Source organism: Oncorhynchus clarkii, chromosome 29 (assembly GCF_045791955.1).
Source record: "Oncorhynchus clarkii lewisi isolate Uvic-CL-2024 chromosome 29, UVic_Ocla_1.0, whole genome shotgun sequence".
Taxonomy (NCBI): domain Eukaryota; kingdom Metazoa; phylum Chordata; class Actinopteri; order Salmoniformes; family Salmonidae; genus Oncorhynchus; species Oncorhynchus clarkii.
In genome coordinates, this window is record NC_092175.1 from 4,498,278 (window position 1) to 4,520,294 (window position 22,017).

General features: G+C 44.0%; 1 protein-coding gene across 7 annotated transcripts in view; it reads left to right on the forward strand.

Moving 5' to 3' along the window:
- Positions 1 to 22,017, forward strand: part of LOC139388422 (netrin-G2-like) — a 166,035-nt gene that overhangs the window by 117,353 nt on the left and 26,665 nt on the right. For 4 of the 7 annotated variants that reach the window (XR_011629286.1, XM_071135072.1, XM_071135071.1 and 1 more), the window contains 6 exons: positions 4,773 to 4,904; positions 5,036 to 5,161; positions 20,068 to 20,199; positions 20,328 to 20,429; positions 20,615 to 20,731; positions 20,903 to 21,034. Coding sequence is in view for 6 of the 7 variants with exons in the window: in XM_071135072.1 (XP_070991173.1) it covers positions 4,773 to 4,904; positions 5,036 to 5,161; positions 20,068 to 20,199; positions 20,328 to 20,429; positions 20,615 to 20,731; positions 20,903 to 21,034 (741 nt within the window). In the remaining variant the exon portion in view is untranslated. The remainder of the gene's footprint in view (positions 1 to 4,772; positions 4,905 to 5,035; positions 5,162 to 20,067; positions 20,200 to 20,327; positions 20,430 to 20,614; positions 20,732 to 20,902; positions 21,035 to 22,017) is intronic. The other 3 variants (XM_071135074.1, XM_071135075.1, XM_071135076.1) reach the window with 1 other exon arrangement.

The following is a 22,017-nucleotide window of genomic DNA, read 5'->3' on the forward strand; positions in this document are numbered from 1 at the left end:
CGCAAAGTAGATGTCCAATCTGACTTTTCCAAAACTATAGTTTGTTAACAAGAAATTTGTGGAGTGGTTGAAAAATTTGTTTTAATGACTCCAACCTAAGTGAATGTAAACTTCCGACTTCAACTGTATATACAGTGCCTTGCGAAAGTATTCGGCCCCCTTGAACTTTGCCACCTTTTGCCACATTTCAGGCTTCAAACATAAAGATATAAAACTGTATTTTTTTGTGAAGAATCAACAACAAGTGGGACAATCATGAAGTGGAACGACATTTATTGGATATTTCAAACTTTTTTAACAAATCAAAAACTGAAAAATTGGGCGTGCAAAATTATTCAGCCCCTTTACTTTCAGTGCAGCAAACTCTCTCCAGAAGTTCAGTGAGGATCTCTGAATGATCCAATGTTGACCTAAATGACTAATGATGATAAATACAATCCACCTGTGTGTAATCAAGTCTCCGTATAAATGCACCTGCACTGTGATAGTCTCAGAGGTCCGTTAAAAGCGCAGAGAGCATCATGAAGAACAAGGAACACACCAGGCAGGTCCGAGATACTGTTGTGAAGAAGTTTAAAGCCGGATTTGGATACAAAAAGATTTCCCAAGCTTTAAACATCCCAAGGAGCACTGTGCAAGCGATAATATTGAAATGGAAGGAGTATCAGACCACTGCAAATCTACCAAGACCTGGCCGTCCCTCTAAACTTTCAGCTCATACAAGGAGAAGACTGATCAGAGATGCAGCCAAGAGGCCCATGATCACTCTGGATGAACTGCAGAGATCTACAGCTGAGGTGGGAGACTCTGTCCATAGGACAACAATCAGTCATATATTGCACAAATCTGGCCTTTATGGAAGAGTGGCAAGAAAGCCATTTCTTAAAGATATCCATAAAAAGTGTTGTTTAAAGTTTGCCATAAGCCACCTGGGAGACACACCAAACATGTGGAAGAAGGTGCTCTGGTCAGATGAAACCAAAATTGAACTTTTTGGCAACAATGCAAAACGTTATGTTTGGCGTAAAAGCAACACAGCTGAACACACCATCCCCACTGTCAAACATGGTGGTGGCAGCATCATGGTTTGGGCCTGCTTTTCTTCAGCAGGGACAGGGAAGATGGTTAAAATTGATGGGAAGATGGATGGAGCCAAATACAGGACCATTCTGGAAGAAAACCTGATGGAGACTGGGACGGAGATTTGTCTTCCAACAAGACAATGATCCAAAACATAAAGCAAAATCTACAATGGAATGGTTCAAAAATAAACATATCCAGGTGTTAGAATGGCCAAGTCAAAGTCCAGACTTGAGTCCAATCGAGAATCTGTGGAAAGAACTGAAAACTGCTGTTCACAAATGCTCTCCATCCAACCTCACTGAGCTCGAGCTGTTTTGCAAGGAGGAATGGGAAAAAATGTCAGTCTCTCGATGTGCAAAACTGATAGAGACATACCCCAAGCGACTTACAGCTGTAATCGCAGCAAAAGGTGGCGCTACAAAGTATTAACTTAAGGGGGCTGAATAATTTTGCACGCCCAATTTTTCAGTTTTTGATTTGTTAAAAAAGTTTGAAATATCCAATAAATGTTGTTCCACTTCATGATTGTGTCCCACTTGTTGTTGATTCTTCACAAAAAAATACAGTTTTATATCTTTATGTTTGAAGCCTGAAATGTGGCAAAAGGTCGCAAAGTTCAAGGGGGCCGAATACTTTCGCAAGGCACTGTATCTACATATATACAGTGCGGAGAACAAGTATTTGATACACTGCCGATTTTGCAGGTTTTCCTACTTACAAAGCATGTAGAGGTCTGTAATTTTTGTCATAGGTACACTTCAACTGTGAGAGACGGAATCTAAAACAAAAATCCAGAAAATCACATTGTATGATTTTTAAGTAATTCATTTGCATTTTATTGCATGACATAAGTATTTGATACATCAGAAAAGCAGAACTTAATATTTGGTACAGAAACCTTTGTTTGCAATTACAGAGATCATATTTTATGACCAGGTTTGCACACACTGCAGCAGGGATTTTGGCCCACTCCTCCATACAGACCATCTCCAGATCCTTCAGGTTTCGGGGCTGTCACTGGGCAGGACGACTGCACCGTATTGAGGGGAGGGGAGGGCCCGGGTGGGCATCTACCCTCGGTGGCTGCTCCGGTTCGGGACGTAGCCCCCGCTCCCTACGCTGATCCCTCCGCTTCTGTGGAACTGGACCGTTGATCGTCGCCGGAGACTCCGGACCTTGAATCGTTGCCGGAGGAACCGGACCGTGGATCATCGCCGGAGGCTCTGAACTGGGAACCACCGCTGGAGGCTCGGGACTGCAGAGCGTCGCCGGAGGCTCCGGACTGGGAACCCCCGCTGGAGGCTCTGGACTGCAGCTCGTCGCTGAAGGCTCCGGACTGCAGCTCGTAGCTGAAGGCTCCGGACTCGGATCGTCGCTGGAGGCTCCGGACTGCGGATCGTTGCTGGAGGCTCCGGCCTAGGGGCCGTTGCTGGAGGCTCCGGACTGCGGAGCGTCGCTGGAGACACCGGACTGGGGGCCGTTGCTGGAGACTCCGGACTGGAGACTGTCGCTGGAGGCTCCGGACTGGGGACCGTCGCTGGAGGCTCCGGACTGGGGACCGTCGCTGGAGGCTCCGTGCCCTGGATTTTCAATGCAGGCTCCGGGCCATGGATCATCACTGGAGGCTTCGTGCCATGGATTATCACTGGAGGCTCCGGGCCATGGATTATCACTGGAGGCTTCGTGCCATGGATCATCACTACAGGCTTCGGGCCATGGATCATCACTGGAGGCTTCGTGCCATGGATCATCACTACAGGCTCTGGGCCATGGATCATCACTACAGGCTCTGGGCCATGGATCATCACTACAGGCTCTGGGCCATGGATCATCACTAGAGGCTTCGTGCCATGGATCATAACTACTGGCTCCGGGCCATGGATCATAACTGGAGGCTTAGTACAAGGGAGCCGGAACAGGTCTCACCGGACTGAGGAGACATACTGTAAGTCTGGTGCGTGGAGCTTCCACAGGGCTTTCCAGAGTGGGGAGACATACTGGAGGCCTGGTACGTGGAACCGGAACAGGTCTCACCAGACTGGGGAGATGCACTGGAAGCCTGGTGCGTGGAGCAGGCACCTCATACACTGGGCCGTGGAGGCGCACTGGAGGTCTCGAGCGTAGAACTGGCACAACCCGTCCTGGCTGGATGCCAACTTCCGCCCTGCAAATGCGGGGCACTGGCACAGAGCGCACCGGCCTGTAAATGCTCACTGGAGACACCGTACGCATCACCGCATAACACGGTGCCTGACCAGTCACACGCTCCCCACGGTAAGCACGGGGAGTTGGCTCAGGTCTGAACCATGACTCCGCCAATCTCCCTTGTGCCTCCCCTAAAAAATGTGTTGGGGCTGCCTCTCGTGCTTGCTTTCGTTGAGCTATCTCCTCGTATCGTCACCGTTTCACTTTCGGTGCCTCTATCTCCTCCTTCGGACGGCGATACTCCCTGGCCCTTGTCCAGGGTCCTGCTCCCTCCATGATTTCCTCCCAGGTCCAGTCCTCCTGACCACGCTGCTTGGTCCGTTGGTGGTGGGATCTTCTGAAATGCTCCTCGTTTGTAGAATGACCGGATCAAGGTGCACTCCTGCATTGTCTTGGCTGGGTGCTTAGGGTTGTTGTCCTGTTGGATGGTGAACCTTTTCCCCTATCTGAGGTCTTGAGGTCTCTGGAACAGTTTAAAAAAAATCTAAGATCTCTCTGTACTTTGCTCTGTTCATCTTTCCCTCGTTCCTGACTAGTCTCCCAGTCCCTGCAACTGAAAACATCCCCACAGCATGATGCTGCCATCACTATGCTTCACCGTATGGATGGTGCCATGTTTTCTACATATGTGACGATGGCATTCAGGCCAAAGAATTTAATATTGGTATCATCAGACCAGAGAATCTTGTTTCTCATGGTCTGAGTCCTTTAGGTGCCTTTTGGCAAACTCCATGTGCCTTTTACTGAGGATTGGCTTCCATCTGGGCACTGCCATAAAGGTCTGATTGGTGGAGTGCTGCAAAGATGGTTGTCCTTCATAAATACCTTATTTACATAAGTAGAGCCTTTCTCCCCCGATTGCTCAGTTTGGCCGGGCGGCCAGCTCTAGGAATATTTTTGGTGCCTCGACACAATCTTGTCTCGGAGCTCCATGGACAATTCCTTCAACCTCATGGCTTGGTTTTTGTTCTGACTTGCACTGTCAACTGGGGGACCTTATATAGACAGGTGTGTGCCTTTCCAAATCATGTTCAATCAATTGAATTTACCACAGGTGGACTCCAATCAAGATGTACAAACATCTCAAGGATGAGCAATGGAAACAGGATGTACCTGAGCTCAGTTTTGAGTGTCATAGCAAAGGGTCTGCATACTTATGTAAATAACATATTCATGGGGGGGTGCAAAAATTTATAAAACCTGCTTTCGCTTTGTCATTTTGTTGTATTGTGTGTAGATAGAGCAGGGGGGAAAACAATTCAATCCATTGAAGAATAAGGCTGTAACTTTAAAAAACGTGGAAAAAGTCAAGCGGTCTGAATACTTTCCAATATTTTCCAGAGGGAAACCATTACGCTGTTTTCCCAAATTTCACAACTTGTTTCCCACATGCCTTGACATATTAGTCATTCCTATTTTAGAGTTTAGATACCCCTTAGAGCTCTTTGAAAATAACAATATTTTTGCACATACTTCTTTTGGAGGTTGCAATGTTTTTTGTACAGATGCTAATAGGGAAGTGGCAGAAGATGCAGGAGAGACTGAGATTCCCTCTGAAAAGGAGGGTGAGGAAGAAGAGATGAAGGAGAAAGAGAGGGGGGAAGAGACTGAAGAAGGTATAGCTGGTGTATTGAAGCCGCATTGTGTAGGTCTAGTATGTGGGTACTGTAGTTCTGTAGTACTATGCGTTTTGTAGAGAGACATGCATATTCGGACTGTAAAGGACAAAATCTTTCAATGTTCACAGTCACCTCCAAACCTGCTGAAGCAGAGGACAATGCGAAGAGTGATACTCCCTCTAAGATAGGACTAAAGAAAGAGGGTGTGGAGGAGAAAGAGGGAATGGAGAAGAAAGAGGAAAAGACTGAAGAAGGTATAGGTCTATTGTGCATTGTGTGTACTGGTAGGTTAATTTGTAGTAGAAGTAAAGTACTTGTAGCTGTGTCATTGTTCATAGACAGACTAATACACTTACTATAAGGTCTGTTTTTTAAATCCCCATTGACCCATCCTTATGGTAAAATTTTTGTGTTGATTTTCTGTGGGTGAAAAAATAAGAAAAAATTGAAAAATATGCACATCCAACTTATCAGGTACAGGACAGAACAATGTATCAAAGACAAAAGTAATGTCCGCAACTCTGCTATGCTCCCATGGTGACTTAATCAGATGCACAAAACAGACAGATGCCACTTTTCTATTATTTATTACTTTAGTTTATTTTGTGAATATTTTCTTAACTCTTCTTGAACTGCGCTGTTGGTTAAGGGCTTCAAAGTAAGCATTTCACGGTAAGGTCTACACTTGTTGTATTCGGCGCCAATGACAAATAAAGTTTGATTTGATTTGACAACGTGTCGATCTGAGTTGGATCTTTATCAGGTCACCACTGTGAAACACACCTACTTAATTAACCTCTGGACTAGAGGCATGTAGGCTAGAACCGGTCATTGAATACATCCAGTCAAATTAATACGATACATTAACATCAAAATAAATATTACACAGTCGACATATATGGAAAAATATGAATACATTTTGATTAGTTTATTCTTGTCAAGTAATATTGATGAGCAATAGGTTAAAAACAGGTGAGACAAATGCATTAATAATTTTGTATACAATTTTATATAAGAAAAATGGGAAAAGGCAGCCCCCTATGAGCAGAACACATTTTACAGAAAACCTCTTGGAGACAGAGTGTTGAACAAATGATCGTTGACTTCAGAAAACAACAGTATCCACATCGACAGGGCAGCAGTGGAGAAGGGGAAAGTTGTATATTACTCGCCGTACACATCACTGACAAACTGAAATGGTCCACCCACACAGACAGGGTGGTGAAGAAGGAAGCTGAAGAAATTTGGCTTGTCACCTAAAACCCTCACAAACCTTTACAGATGCACAATTGAGAACATCCTGTCGGGCCGTCTGGTACGGCAACTGCACCGCCCACAACCGCAGGGCTCCCCAGAGGGTAGTTGGATCTGCACAACACATCACAGGGGGCAAACTACCTGCCCTCCAGGACATCTACAGCACCCATTGTCACAGGAAGGCCAAAAAGATAATCAAGGACAACAACCACCCGAGCCACTGTCTGTTCACCCCGCTATCATCCATTTGATCTTGCAACCTTTCGGATACTAGTCCAATGCTCTAAGCACTAGGCTACCTGCCGCCAAGATGTTGTGGAATTGTTAGATAACTTGTTAGATATTACTGCACTGTCAGAACTTGAAGCACAAGCATTTAGCTACACTCGCAATAATATCTGCTAACCAATAAAATGTCATTTGATATATCCAAAAGGACTCTCGTCTCAGGAGGAAATTGAGAATATCCCCTTTTACGTGGCATTTTCACATGTTTAATTCCCAGGTAGCAAAGGTAGGACAAGTTGTACTTTGCCTGGGAAAAGTGCACGACAAAGGGACTTTTGATATCATTATTTCTTAAGCAAATCCTGTGTTATTTGATTCTGGTTTTAAGCGCTCTGAATGTGTTTCCCACGTACGCCAATCCGCATGGACACTTGATCAAATAAATTACGTTTGTGGTGTTGCAGTGTGGCCTTTCATTTGTTTCTCTTTGTCAGTCTCTTTGCCAGTCTCTGAGTTGTAAAAAAAAACTGCCATTTGTGAGTAAAGTTGTCCCGAGTGCACAATCCACATAGGGTGAATTCTGAATAAGTGGGACACTTTCTGTAATCTATAACCTTTTTTGACATCTATCCAACATATTAGCCCAACACATGATACATTTCTGAAATCCTCAAGATGTTGATATCGTTGATATCCAATGTTGATATCATATTCACAGGAGGCATGACACACCCATGTATACACTGAGTCAAAACCATATTTTAGTTTGCTTTTGGCACACTGGAATAGCAGGTTAGATAAACTGGGACACCATTATTCTAGTCCTAATTGTACCCCAATTACAATATAATTGACATTTGTGTGATCAAGAAACATCTGACAATTTCAGAAAGGTATCATATGTTGGATAGATGTCTGAAGAGGTTACAGAAGACGGACCCTGCTGGTCATCTATAAACGTTTGAACGTCTTGGCCATGTACTGTTATAATCTCAAGAGGACTGGCCTGGTTCCTCTCTTGGTTTCTTCCTAGGTTCCGGCTTTTCTAGTGAGTTTTTCCTAGCCACCATGCTTCTACATCTGCATTGCTTACTGTTTAGGGTTTTAGGCTGGGTTTCTGTACAGCACTCTGTGACCTCAGCTGATGTAAAAAGGGCTTTATAAATACATTTGATTGATTGATTGACCTGCAAAAAGTGTCCCACTTTTTCTGAATTCACTCAAATAACAGTACTAATAACATTACTACACGGATATAGTACTACAAGAACCAGAGAGCCCTACATAACCTAAGTACAGGTGGTCCCTAATGTAAATTGGATCTCTTTCCTCCATTGGAAAAGCCTATAAGACTGTCCCTCTTTAGCTACAATTCTATGGCACGTTATTTAAGAGTCAGCCATTGTTGCAATTTACCACAATCTGCCACCATCGACCACAAACGGTAGCGGCATAACTTCAAAAAGGAAGAACTACTGCACTCCATGCTGTCCTACTTTAGCTAAATATGGTTGGTAAAGCGGGAGAACTAAAAAAATGACTGAATAACAAAACAAAAAAATTGTATTGTGATACAGCAGTACATAGTAATCACATTTACGTCACAATTTGTCACTGTGCATTATTTATGTTGTATAACCTTAAAAGGGTAGGAAGCATGGGTTTTTACTCACCAATGTAACAACACAGTATGGTCAAAGACTTATTAACTTAATTGTCTAGATCTGGTTACCTATAACTACAAACATAGTTATGTTTAGTTTTTTATATATATATATATTAACTTATTTCCAGATATTTTTGGAACTACCCGGAATACACTATTTCTCAATGTATATAATGGCGCCGGAAGGATGGCTGCTGTTTTACAGGCTCCTAATCAACTGTGCTATTTTTTATTTTTTTATGCATTGCTGGTAACTCATTTTGTACATAATGTTGCTGCTACTATCTCTTATGACCGAAGAGAGCTTATGGACATCAGAACAGCTGTTACTCACCTCGAACTGGACAAAGATTTTTTTCTCTAATGAGTCTGACGCGAAGGATATACTGCTTTGTCAAGACAAGGCCCAAATCCCCATCATCAGTGTGAATAAAAGGGGGAGGAGGGCGGGGTGCCTTGTCAGAATTTGCCGACGTGTAGGTAAACCACCTCTTGCCTCCGTATTATTGGCCAACGTGCAATCATTGGAAAACAAACTGGACAATCTACGATTAATACTATCCTACCAACGGGACATAAAAAATTGTAATCACGCCCTAATCTGTTTCACCTGTCCTTGTGCTTGTCTCCACCTCCTCCAGGTGTCGCCCATCTTCCCCACTTATCCCCTGGGTATTTATACCTGTGTTTTCAGTCTTTCTGTACCAGTTCGTCTTGTTTGATCAAGTCAAACAGCATTTTGTCTCAGCTCCTGCTTTTCCCCAGTCTCTCTTTTTCTCATCCTCCTGGTTTTGACCCTTGCCTGTCCTGTCTCAGAGCCTGCCTGCTGTCCTGTGCCTTGACCCCACTACGCTGGATTATCAACCCCCTGCCTTCACTTGCTGTTTGCCTGCCCCTATTGTTGCAATAAATATTGTTACATCAACACAGTCTGCACTTGGGTCTTACCTGAAATCTGATACACAGAGTCGTGGCTGAACGATGACACAATATAGAACTGGCTGGCTTCTCCGTGCATCGGAAGGACAGAGCAGCTACATCTGGTAAGACGAGGGGCGGGGGTGTGTGTCAATTTGTCAATAACTGCAGTGTCTAATATTAAAGAAGTCTTGAGGTATTGCCCGCCTAAGGTAGAATACCTCATGATAAGCTGTAGACCACACCAAGAGAGCTGATCTCTCTACCAAGGGAGCCTCTATTTACCACCACAAACCGATGCCGGCACTAAGACCACACTCAACAAGCTGTATAAGGCCATAAGAAAACGAGAAAATGCTCACCCAGAAGCGGCGTTCCTAGTGGCCAGGGACTTTAATGCAGGCAAACTTAAATCCGTTTTACCTCATTTCTGCCAGAATGTGCAACCAGAGGAAAAAAACTCTAGACCACCTTTACTCCACACACAAAGCTTTCCCTCACCCTCCATTTAGCAAATCTAACCATAATTATATCCTCCTGATACCTGCTTACAAGCAAAAACTATAGCAGGAAGTACCAGTGACTTGCTCAATACGGAGGTGGTCAGATGACGTGGATGCTACGCTACAGGACTGATTTGCTAGCACAGACTGGAATATGTTCCGGGATTCATCCAATGGCATTGAGGAGTATACCACCTCAGTCACTGGCTTCATCAATAAGTGCATCGACAACATCTTCCCCACAGAGACCGTACGTACATTTCCCAACCATAAGCCATGGATTACAGGCAACATCCACACCGAGCTAAAGGCTAGAGCGGCCGCTTTCAAGCAACGGGACACTAATCCGGACACTTATAAGAAATCCAGCTATGCCCTCATCAGGCAAAGCGTAAATACAGGACTAAGATTGAATCATACTACACCGGCTCTGATGCTCGTCGGATGTGGCAGGGCTTGAAGAATATTACGGACTACAAAGGGAAACCCAGCCGCCAGCTGCCCAGTGGCACGAGCCTACCAGACGAGCTAAATGCCTTTTATGATTGTTTCGAGGCAAGCAACACTGAGCATGCATGAGAGCACCAGCTGTTCCAGAAGACTGTGTGATCAGGCTGTCCATAGCCAATGTGAGCAAGACCTTTAAACATGTCAACATTCACAAAGCAACGGGGCCAGACGGATTACCAGGACGTGTACTCAAAGTATGCGCGACCAACTGGCAAGTGTCTTCACTGACATTTTCATCTTCTCCCTGACCGAGTCTGTAATACTTACATGTTTCAGACCACTATAGTCCCTGTGCCCAAGAAAGCGAAGGTAACCTGCCTAAATGATACCCGCCCCGTAACACTCACATTGGTAGCCATAAAGTGCTTTGAAAGGCTGGTCATGGCTCACATCAACACCATCATGCCGGAAACCCTAGACCCACTCCCATTCGCATACCGTCCCAACAGATCTACAGGTGACGCAATCTCAATCGCACACCACACTGCCCTTTTCCACCTGGACAAAAGGAACACCTATGTGAGAATGATGTTCATTGACTACAGCTCAGCGTTCAACACCTTAGTTCTCCTCAAAGCTCAACACTTAACTAAGGACCCTGGGACTAAATACCTCCCTCTGCAACTGGATCCTGGACTTGACGGGCCGCCCCCAGGTGATATGGGTAGGCAACAACACATCTGCCACGCTGATCCTCAACACTGAGGTGCCCCTCCTGTACTCCCTGTTCACCTACAACTGCGTGGCCAAGCACGACTCCAACACCATCATTAAGTTTACTGACGACACCGACAACGATAAGACAGCCTATAGTGAGGAGGGAGGAGGTCATAGGCTGAAAAGACAGCCTATAGGGAGGAGGGAGGAGACCTGGCATTGTGTTACCAGGACAACAATCTCTCCCTCAATGTAAGCAAGACAAAGGAGTTGATTGTGGACTATAGGAAAAGGAGGGCCGTACAGGCCCCATTAACATCAACGGGGCTGAAGTGAAGCGGGTCGAGAATTTCAAGTTCACCAAAGATTTGGCATGGGTCCTGAGATCCTCAGAAAGGTCTACAGCTGCACCATCGAGAGCATCCTGACCAGTTGCATTACTGCCTGGTTTGGCAACTGTTCGGCATCTGACCGTAAGGCGCTACAGAGGGTAGTGTGTACGGCCCAGTACATCACTGGGTCCAAGCTTCCTAACATCCAGGACCTATATACTAGGTGGTGTCAGAGAAAGGCCCCAAAAAGTGTCCAAGACTGCAGTCACCCAAGTCATAGACTGTTCTCTCTGCTACAGCACGGCAAGCGGTACAGGAGCGCCAAGTCTAGGACCAATAGCTTCTACCCCCAAACCATAAGACTGCTGAACAATTAATCAAATGGCCACCCACACTATTTACATTACAATGACACCCTCCCTCCCCTTATTTTTAAACTGCTACTACTCATTATAGTCACTTTACAAATGACCTCGACAAACCTGTACCCCCGCACATTGACTTGGTACCGTTACCCCCTGTATATAGCCTCATTATTGTTATGTAATTTTCTTGTGTTACTTTTAGATTGTTTTGGGGGGTTCACTTTAGTTTATTTAGTAAATATTTTCTAAAGGTCTACCGCTTCTTAGACTTGCTTTCAATGAGAATTAATTTGGTCGAGTCAACCCTTTATAGGAGCCCCGTGTTAAAGAGCAGTGTAACAAAGGTGTTGTTGCCTACCTTCACCACCTGGGGGTCGGCCATCAGGAAGTCTAGGACCCAGTTGCACAGGGCGGGGTTCAGACCCAGGGCCCTGAGCTTAGTGACTAGCTTGGAGGGGACTACGGTGTTGAAGGCTGAGCTGTAGTCGATAAACAGCAGTCTTACATAGGTATTCCTCTTGTCCAGGTGGGGCATTGTGCAGTGCGATGGCGATTGCATCATCCATAGATCTGTTGGGGCGGTATGCAAATTGTAGTGAGTCTAGGGTGTCGGGTAAGGTGGAGGTCATATGTTCCTTAACTAGCCTCTCAAAGCACTTCATGATGACAGAAGTGAGTGCGACAGGGCGATAGTAATTTAGTTCAGTTACCTTCGCTTTCTTGGGTATTGGAACAATTGTGGCCATCTTGAAGTAATTGGGAAGAACATACTGGGATAGGGAGAGATTGAATATGTCCGGAAACAGTCCACATGCTCTGAGAACACGGCTTGGGATGCCGGCTGGCCCGTCAGCCCTGCGAGGGTTAACAGACTTAAATGTCTTACTCATGTCGGCCACGGAGAACAAGAGCTCACAGTCCTCGTGAGCTGAGTTAAGCCGCTTCGGCGGCACAGTGTTTTCCTCGAAGTGGGCGAAGAAGGTGTTTAGCTTGTCTGGGAGCAAGGTGTTGGTGTCCGCGACATGGCTGGTTTTCGCTTCACTATCTGTGATTGTCTGGAGTCTCTGATACATACGTCTCATGTCTGAGCTGTTGAATTGACACTTTGTGCACTTTGTGCAACATCCTCTATGCACTTCCTGATGAACTCAGTCACCAAGTCAGTGTGTACGTTTGTAGAATGCTAATGCTAATATCAGAGGCAACCCGGAAGATATCCCAGTCTGCATAATTAAAACATTCTTGAAGCATAAAATCCAATTGGTCAGACCCATGTTGAACAGTCCTTACCACAGGTACTTCCTGTGGTCAATTGGTCAAAAGTTCTCAATGAGAGAGTAGCGCAGGAGATATGTTGACAAACCTTCGGTAGCGTTTTCCTCAGATTTGCTTTATTGAAATCCCCAGCTACAATAAATACGGCCTTAGGATATGCGGTTTCCAGTTTGCACAAAGTCCATTGTAGTTCCTTGAGAGCCATCATGGTGTCATCTTGAGGGGGAATATCACAGCCGTGACGATTACTGAAGATAATTATCTCAGGGGGTAATGCGGACAGCATTTGATGGTGAGCTATTCCAGATTGGGAGAACAAAAAGACTTGAGTTTCTGTACGTTACCACAATCACACCATGAGTTACTCATGAAACATACACCTCCGCCTTTCTTTTTCCCAGGAAGTTCTTTCTTCCTGTCCGTGCGATGTACGGAGAACCCTGCTGACTGTAATGGACAGGGACAGTATATCCAGAGAGAGCAACGATTCCTTGAAATAGAGCATGTTACAGTCCCTGAGGTCTGTCTGGAATGAGATCCTCGCCCTGAGCACATCTACTTTATTGTTTAGGGACAGAACATTGGCAAGTAATATACTCAGAAGCGGTGGACGGTATGCACGCCTCCTGAGTCGGAATAAAAGCCCACTCCAAATTCCTGTTCTCTTTCGATGTCGTCTTGGAGCAGACCCTGGTCTCAATGGAATTGCCTTGTGAGGTACAAACAAAGGATCAAATTCAGGAAAGTCACATTCTTGGTCGAAATGCTGGTGAGTGACCGCCGATCAAATATCCCCAAATGAATTTTGGCTGTAGGGAATAATTCAAGAAACGTTCTGAACTAATAATGTAAGGAATAAGACTAGGAGCTAGGAACAGGGTGACGATGTTTGTCAGCGCCATCTTGTCTAGGAACTCATGGAGCATCTCAAGTTCAATGGGAGTCCCAGCAAATAATACCAATATACACTACATCAACAAAGGTATTCGGCTATTTCAGAAACATCGGTTGCTGACAGGTGTATAAAATCGAGCACACCTCCATGTAATCTCCATAGACAAACATTGGCAGTAGAATGACCTTACTGAAGAGCTCAGTGACTTTCAACGTGGCACTGTCATAGGATGCCACCTTTCTAACAAGTCAAATTTCTACCCTGTTAGAGCGGCCCTGGTCAACTGTAAGTGCTTATATTTTTGAAGTGAAATTGTCTAGGAGCAACAATGGCTCAGTCGCAAAGTGGTAGACCACACAAGCTCACTGAACAGGACCACGAGTGCTGAAGTGCGTAGCATGTAAAAATCGTCTGTCCTCGGTTGCAACACTCAATACTGAGTTCCAAACTGCCTCCGGAAGTAACATCAACACAAGAACTGTTCGTCGGGAGCTTCATGAAATGGGTTTCCATGGCCGAGCAGCCGCACACAAGCCTAAGATCAACATGCACAGTGCCAAGTGTCGGCTGGCAAGTGCCGCCATTGGACAGTGGAAACTCGTCCTCTGGAGTGATGAATCACACTTCACCATCCTGGCAGTCCAACTGACAAATCTGGATTTGGCGGATGCCAGGAGAACGCTACCTATGCTACCTGCAAAAAACACTAGATATAGGTAGATGATAGGATATGATGAAAAATTGTCTGGAGCTGTTTTTCATGGTTCTGGCTAGGCCTCTTAGTTCAAGTGAAAGGAAATCTTAATGCTACAGCATACAATGACATTCTAGACGATTCTGTGCTTCCAATTTTGTGACAACAGTTTTGCGAAGGCCTTTTCCAGTTTCAGCATGACAATGCCCCCGATACACTAAGCAAGGTCGATACAGAAATTGTTTGTTGAGATCGGTGTGGAAGAACTTGACTGGCCTGCACAGAGCCCTGACCTCAACCCAATCAAACACCTTTAAAATGAACTAGAATGGAGACTGCGAGCCAGGCCTAATCCCCCAAAATCAGTGCCGGACCTTGCTATTGCTCTTGTGACTGAATGGAAGGAAGTCCCAGCAGCAATGTTACAACATCTAGTGGAAAGCCTTCCCTGAAGAGTGGAGGCTGTTATAGCAGAAACGGGGAAGACAACTCCATATTAATGCCCATGATTTTTGAGTAAGTGATGCGCAGGTGTCCGCATACTTTTGATCATGTAGTGTATCATCTACAGTTGATGTCGGAAGTTTACATACACTTAGGTTGGAGTCATTAAAACTCATTTTTCAACCACTCCACACATTTTTTGTTAACAAACTATAGTTTTGGCAAGTCGGTTAGGACCTCTACTTTGTGCATGACACAAGTAATCTTTCCAACAATTGTTTACAGACAGATTATTCCACTTATAATTCAATGCATCACAATTCCAGTGGGTCAGAAGTTCACATACACAAAGTTGACTGTGCCTTTAAGTAGCTTGAACAATTCCCATTAATAATGAAGCTTTAGAAGCTAATTGACATCCTTTCAGTCAATTGGAGGTGTACCTGTGGATGTATTTCAAGGCCTACCTTCAAACGCAATGCCACTTTGCTTGACATCATGGGACAATCAAAAGAAATCAGCCAAAACCTCAGCCAAAGCCTCAAAACCTGAAAAATAATTGTAGACCTCCACAAGTCTGGTTCATCCTTGGGAGCAATTTCCAAATGCCTGAAGGTACCATGTTCATCTGTACAAACAATAGTACTCAAGTATAAACACCATGGGACAACGCAGCCGTCATACCGCTCAGGAAGGAGACGCGTTCTGTCTCCTAGAGATGAACGTACTTTGGTGCGAAAAGTGCAAATCAATCCCAGAACAACAGCAAAGGACATTGTGAAGATGCTGGAGGAAACAGGTACAAAAGTATCTATATCCACAGTAAAAACGAGTCCTATATCGACATAACCTGAAAGGCTGCCCAGCAAGGAAGAAGCCACTGCTCCAAAACCGCCAAAAAAAAGCCAGACTACGGTTTGCAACTGCACATGGGGACAAAGATCGTACTTTTTGGAGAAATGTCCTCTGGTCTGATGAAACGAAACTAGAACTGTTTGGCCATAATGACCATCTTTATGTTTGGAGGAAAAAGGGAGAGGCTTGCAAGCTGAAGAACACCATCCCAACCGTGAAGCACAGGGGTGGCAGCATCATGTTGTGGGGTTGCTTTGCTGCAGGAGGGACTGATGCACTTCACAAAGTAGATGGCATCATGAGGTAGGACGATTATGTGAATATATTGAAGCAACATCTCAAGACATCATTCAGGTAGTTAAAGCTTGATCGCAAATGGGTCTTCCAAGTGGGCAATGACTCCAAGCATACTTCCAAAGTTGTGGCAAAATGGCTTAAGGACAACAAAGTCAAGATATTGGAGTGGCCATCACAAAGCCCTGACCTCAATCCTAGAAAATTTGTGTGCAGAACTGACAAGCATGTGCGAGCAAGGAGGCCTACAATCCTGACTCAGTTACACCAGCTCTGTCAGGAGGAATGGGCCAAAATTTACCCAACTTACTGAGGGAAGCTTGTGGAAGGCTACCCGAAACGCTTGACCCAAGTTAAGCCATTTAAAGGCAATGCTACCAAATACTAATTGAGTGTATGTAAACTTCTGACCAACTGGTAATGTGATGAAAGAAATAAAAGCTGAAATAAATCATTCTCTCTACTATTATTCGGAAATTTCACATTCTTAAAATAAAGTGGTGATCCTAACTGACCTAAGACAGGGAATGTTTACTTGGATTAAATGTCAGGAATTGTGAAAAACTGAGTGTATTTCAATGTATTTGGCTAAGGTGTATGTAATCTTCCAACCTCAACTGTATATAACGTTGATATAGTTTGATCTTGGATAGAAAGTTATTTTGCTCAGGGTTGTGAATGTGTTCATGTTCTAAGAGTCCCATATAATGATTGGCATAATTGGGTGCCATCATACTCCCCATAGTGGTTCCTTTTGTTTGTAGGAAAAAGTAACTTCTAAACATAAAACAGTTATTTGTGAGTACCAGCTCTGCTAAGTCTCTGATACATGAGGAGCTAGGCTGAGAGTCTGTAGGGCATTGTTCCAAGAAGGAGCTCAGGGCCTCTAGTCTAACTTGGTGGGGTATAGACATGTATAGGTTTTCAAAGTCAAAACAGGCCAGTAGTGTGTTGTCATTGATCTGGGGAATTTTCTTGAGGACATTAATCATGTCACCATAGTCCCCAGTGAAGGAGGGTAAAGGAGGAGACACATGGCTTGAGAAATGAGTCAACAAAAGTGGATCTTTTTTTGTCGGGCTCCCAATTCCGGCAATAATACTTAAATAATACGCGTTGTACTCATTCTTACGGATTTTCTCTCTGCGAAGATATGCAGTAGCATGAGCTTGTCATGAATAGAGGCATTTAACTGGGAAGTAAGGTCCAAAGGGAGTTTCTGATACGAAACATTGTCAGACAATTGTCGATTCATCTCTGTCTCATAGTCCACCAGGTTCTGTACCAATATTGCACTACCTTTATCGGAAGGCTTCACAATGACAGTTAAATATTTGTTCAAATCGCTCAAAGCTTCTCTCTTTGGCCAAGTTACTCAACACCTGGTATTCACATGTTTTACTTGGTCTTCAATATGTTTCCAGTGATGCATTCTTTCTCTGAGGCATAAAGGTGGATTTACCCCTGAAAATAGCAGACTTGCTACATATTCGTTGCATTGAGGGTAAGTTTATTTCTGATGCATTCTCATTTTCCATGTAATTTGTGTCAACATTATGGGCATTTTCAATAGACACAGTATCATTTGTAGCAAATAATTTCGTCAGTCTTAGAGTTCTGAAAAATGTTTGAAAATCAGTCATTACAATGTGTTGTTAGTACAAATGATACGCCTTTGCTGAGAGCAGATACAAGGTTCAGATAGGGACTTGCTGGACAGATTTATCACATTCAACTTTTCTGGCTCTGTGTCATGTAGGCCTACCTGCGTTCTCCATAGTAAGTGTTTGCGCTTCCCCCACCGCATCTTCTTCCGTGGTGAGGGTATGATGTTGGGCCTGTATTTCCCCTGCCCCGGCCTGGCTGGGAAGGCTGGAGTTGAAATTGATGTCAAGGGAGGAGTAGGAGGAACCGTGTGTAAGGGCGTACGGTCCAGCGCGCTCTCTACGCACACCTGCCCTGTGTGAACACCCCAGCAAGATACTTTCTTAGTGATATTCCCAATGGGAATTATGTAGGCTTATGTGGGTATTGCACTCAGGACAACTTGATTCACAAATAGCAGGGTTTTTTTCACCCAGAGACTTGCAAAGAGACACAAATTAAAAGGCACAATATCCCGCAACACCCCAAACGTCCTTTATTTGATCAAGTGTCCATGCGGATTGGGGTATGTGGGAAAGGCGATCAGAGCGCTAAAAATTACAGAACACAGGAGATGCATAAGGAATAATGATATCAAAAGTCCCCTTGCTTTGCACTTTTCCCAGGCAAAGCACAACTTGTCCTCTCTTCAATACCTGGGAATTGAACATGTGAAAATGTCACATAGAGGGGGCAATATTGACAATTTCCTCCTGAGACGAGAGTCCTTTTGGATACATTTCCTCAACAATAAGGTTGAGGATAATCCACCCCTCCAAGAGGTCTAAATGTGGAACTAGATATGTTCTGCTCTCCAGGGGCTGGCTGCATTTTCCCATGTTCCTTATATAATATACAACATGATTGACACATTTGTCTCACCTGTTTTTAATCTATTGCACACCCATAAGAATAAACAAATCAAAATGCATGGATGTTTTTCCATATACAGTGCATTCGGAATGTATTCAGATGTTATAGCCTTATTCTAAAGTTGATTAAATCGTTTTTCCCCCCTCATCAATCTACACACAATACCCCATAATGACGGAGCAAAAACAGGTTTTTATATATTTTAGCACATTTATAAAAAACAAAAATTTGAAATACCACATTTACATAAGTATTCAGACCCTTTACTCAGTACTTTGTTGAAGCACCTTCAGCAGTGACTACAGCCTCGAGTCTTCTTGGGTAAGCTTGGCACATCTGTATTTGGGGAGTTTTTCCCATTCTTCTTCTCTGCAGATGCTCTCTCAGGTTGGATGGGGAGCATCGCTGCACAGCTATTTTCAGGTCTGAGAGTCCTTTAGGTGCCTCCAAGCTGGCTGTCATGTGCCTTTTACTGAAGAGGGGCTTCCACTCTACCATAAAGGCCTGATTGGTGGAGTGCTGCAGAGATGGTTGTCCTTCTGGAAGGTTCACCCATCTCGACAGAGGAGCTTTGGAGCGCTGTCAGAGTGACCATCGGGTTCTTGGTCACCTCCCTGACCAAGCCCCTTGTCCCCGATCTCTCAGTTTGACCGGGTGGCCAGCTCTAGGAAGAGTCTTGGTGGTTCCAAACTTCTTCCATTTAAGAATGATGGAGGCCACCGTGTTCTTGGGGACATTCAATGCTGTGAAGGGTTGTTCCTCGACACTATCCGGTTTTGAAGCTCTACGGACAATTCCTTTGACCTCGTGGCTTGGTTTTTGCTCTGACATGCACTGTCAACTGTGGTACCTTATATAGACAAGTGTGTGCCTTTCCAATGTCCAATCAATATAATTTACCACAGGTGGACTCCAATCAAGTTGTAGAAACATCTCAAGGATGATCAATGGAAACAGGATGCACCTGAGCTCAATTTTGAGTCTCATAACAAAGGGTCTGATTACTTATGTAAATTAGGTATTTGTGTTTTGAATTTGAATTTCATTTGCAAACATTTCTGGAAACCTGTTTTCACTTTGTCATTATGGGGTATTGTGTGTAGATTGATGAGTCAAATATGTAATTGAATTAAGGCTGTAACGTAATAAAATGTGGAAAACATCAAGGGGTCTGAATACTTTCCAAATGCACTGTGTAATATTTATATTCATTTATTTAATTGATCAGATGTAGCCTACATGCCTCTGAGGATATTTATGTAGGTGCATTTACAGTGGTATGACCTGACGAAGATCCAACTCAAATCGATACATTGCCTGTTTTGTGCGTCTGATTAAATCATAATGGGAGCATACAAAAAACGTCAATTAAATGCTGAGTCTCAAATAGCCGCCTGTCCCATTTAATACCTGGGCAACAGCACACATTTCAGCAAATAAACGCCTGTTTCAAATAAACATGATTGATTTAATGTTTTATTTGTTACATTCAATCATTTTGTAATGACTCGCCAGCAAGAAACTGCTAGCCATTAGCTGCTAACAGCAGAGAACTGCTAGCTAACAGGCAAGCAAAAAAACAGTAAACAACTTCGGGAGTACAAACCCTTAGAAATCTCCCTGTTGTGTTCAGTGATTTAAGCAAATAAACGCCTGGGCTGTTAATTGAAGTTTTGCGGTACCAGAGTTACGGACATAACTTTTTAAGTTTTCTGAGAGTGCTCATGTCTCACTGGTGCTCGCTTCGCAGTCACCCAAAAGCCTGAAGCAGTGGACTCTGGGAAAAGAGAAAAGCCCTCTGGCAAAGATGAGCGGATGGTGGAGAAAAAGGAAAAGAAAGAGGAAAAGAAAGAGACGACAACAGAGAAGGAGAGAAATAAAGGTTATAGCTTGCTAGCTGTGTAAAATGTTACGTTTTTCTAAGTGACCTGTAGTTTGTAGTTCATAGGAGATGAGGCGAAGTGAACAAATTCTGACTTCGGTTTTTCGGGCCCTTTCTGACTCTCACAGTTCCCCCCCAACCTGGGGCAGAGGGCCCTGGAGAGAGTGAGAGCCCCTCTGAGGGAGAAGGAAAGAAGGAGGAAGTGGTAAAGAAGGAGATTGAGGCAGAAGGTATCTGTCATGGTTTAGGATTTGAAAGACTGCATTAGTTAGTAGTTTTATAACTCATTGTGCTCCTTTGAAATAGACTGGATCAATTAGGTACACTAGTATTATGAATGAATGAATTAACAGACGGGAGGATGAACAAACAAAATAACAAATCAATGAATGATGTGATCCTTTGGTGCTCGCAGCCCCTCCAATGCCTGAAGTGGAGGGGACGGGTGGAACACAGGAGACCGTGAAACCCCTTGATAAAGAGGTAGAGAAAGAGGAGGGGAGGGAGGAGGACACAGGAAAAAAGACTGAAGGTATCTTCTGTGGATGAGCTGTACATGTATAGAGCTAGTGAGTAGTGCTAGTGAGTGTATAGTCGAAGCCTGTCGAAGTTGGAGCTTGAAAATGGGAGCAGTCAGACAGCACTAATCAACCTGTAGAGAAATAGATCTCCAACCTCTCATTCTTCCTCTGTGGTGATCCAGAGGAAGTTCGCGAATCACCTGAGTGGGGAAGCTTGGGTCAGGAGACCTTGGAGCCCCCTGAGAGAGAAGAAGAGAAGAAGAAGTGGGAGGAGGAAGAGAGTGAAGAGGAGAGAGAGTATGCAAAGAAGAAAGGTAGAACTTATGCTAGTGTGTAGTGTACACACCCTATAGGCTAGGATCCGGTAGATTCCATCTCTCCCAAGTAGGGTGACCACATGTCCTGGATTGTCCGGTACAGTCCCACATTTGGCCCTTAGTTCCACAACCAAACAATCACGCATTTTATCAACAAATTCAAACACCGCTAATTTAGAAAACAGATAGATTTGTCCTGTATTTCAGTCAGACATTCCAACCTGTCTCTTGAAGTCATGTTGCACTAAAGAAAAAATATTTAAACACTTCTCCAATCGTTGCTGAGATCTGACATAGGCGAGACAAGACATCAGGCTACATTCCAGCTAAACTTAGATAGGACAGTTGCCTAACTACTTTATTCATGCTTCTGACAGCGAGCTACTAATGTAAGTAAATAGCCTTATTAGACTGAAAGATATAAGGTGATTTCGTCAAACTTATGAGGCTCTCCATGCTCATTGCTCATTCAACATATTTGCTGCTACTTCACTAAATCCTGTTTTAAAAGTCTCCCTTCCTAACTGTTTTACATTCCCCGAGACCAACCAGAAATGTTCCCTTGGCCAAATATTCCCAGATTTTCATAAAAGCAGCCACACACTCTCGTTTCTGCAAAAGAGTAGGCTAATTAGCTCATTTTGGTGCAGTAGGGATGTAGTGCTGCCGGATCCTGTGATTGTTTAGTAAAGTCAGATCAAATCAAATCAATCAGATCAAAGCTGAGTCAATGTCTTCGACGATCACATAATGATTCATTAGTATTATACATAACATAACCAAATATAATAGCATATTATAATGTTACTGATGCACCAAAAACACCACGTTGGTCATTTCTGAATAGTCCCAAAAATATTCTCATGCTTTCAAAACTCAACAGCGGCCGCCACTAAATCAAATGTATTTATAAAGCACTTTTTACATCAGCAGATGTCACAAAGTGCTTATACAGAAACCCAGCCTAAAACCGCAAACAG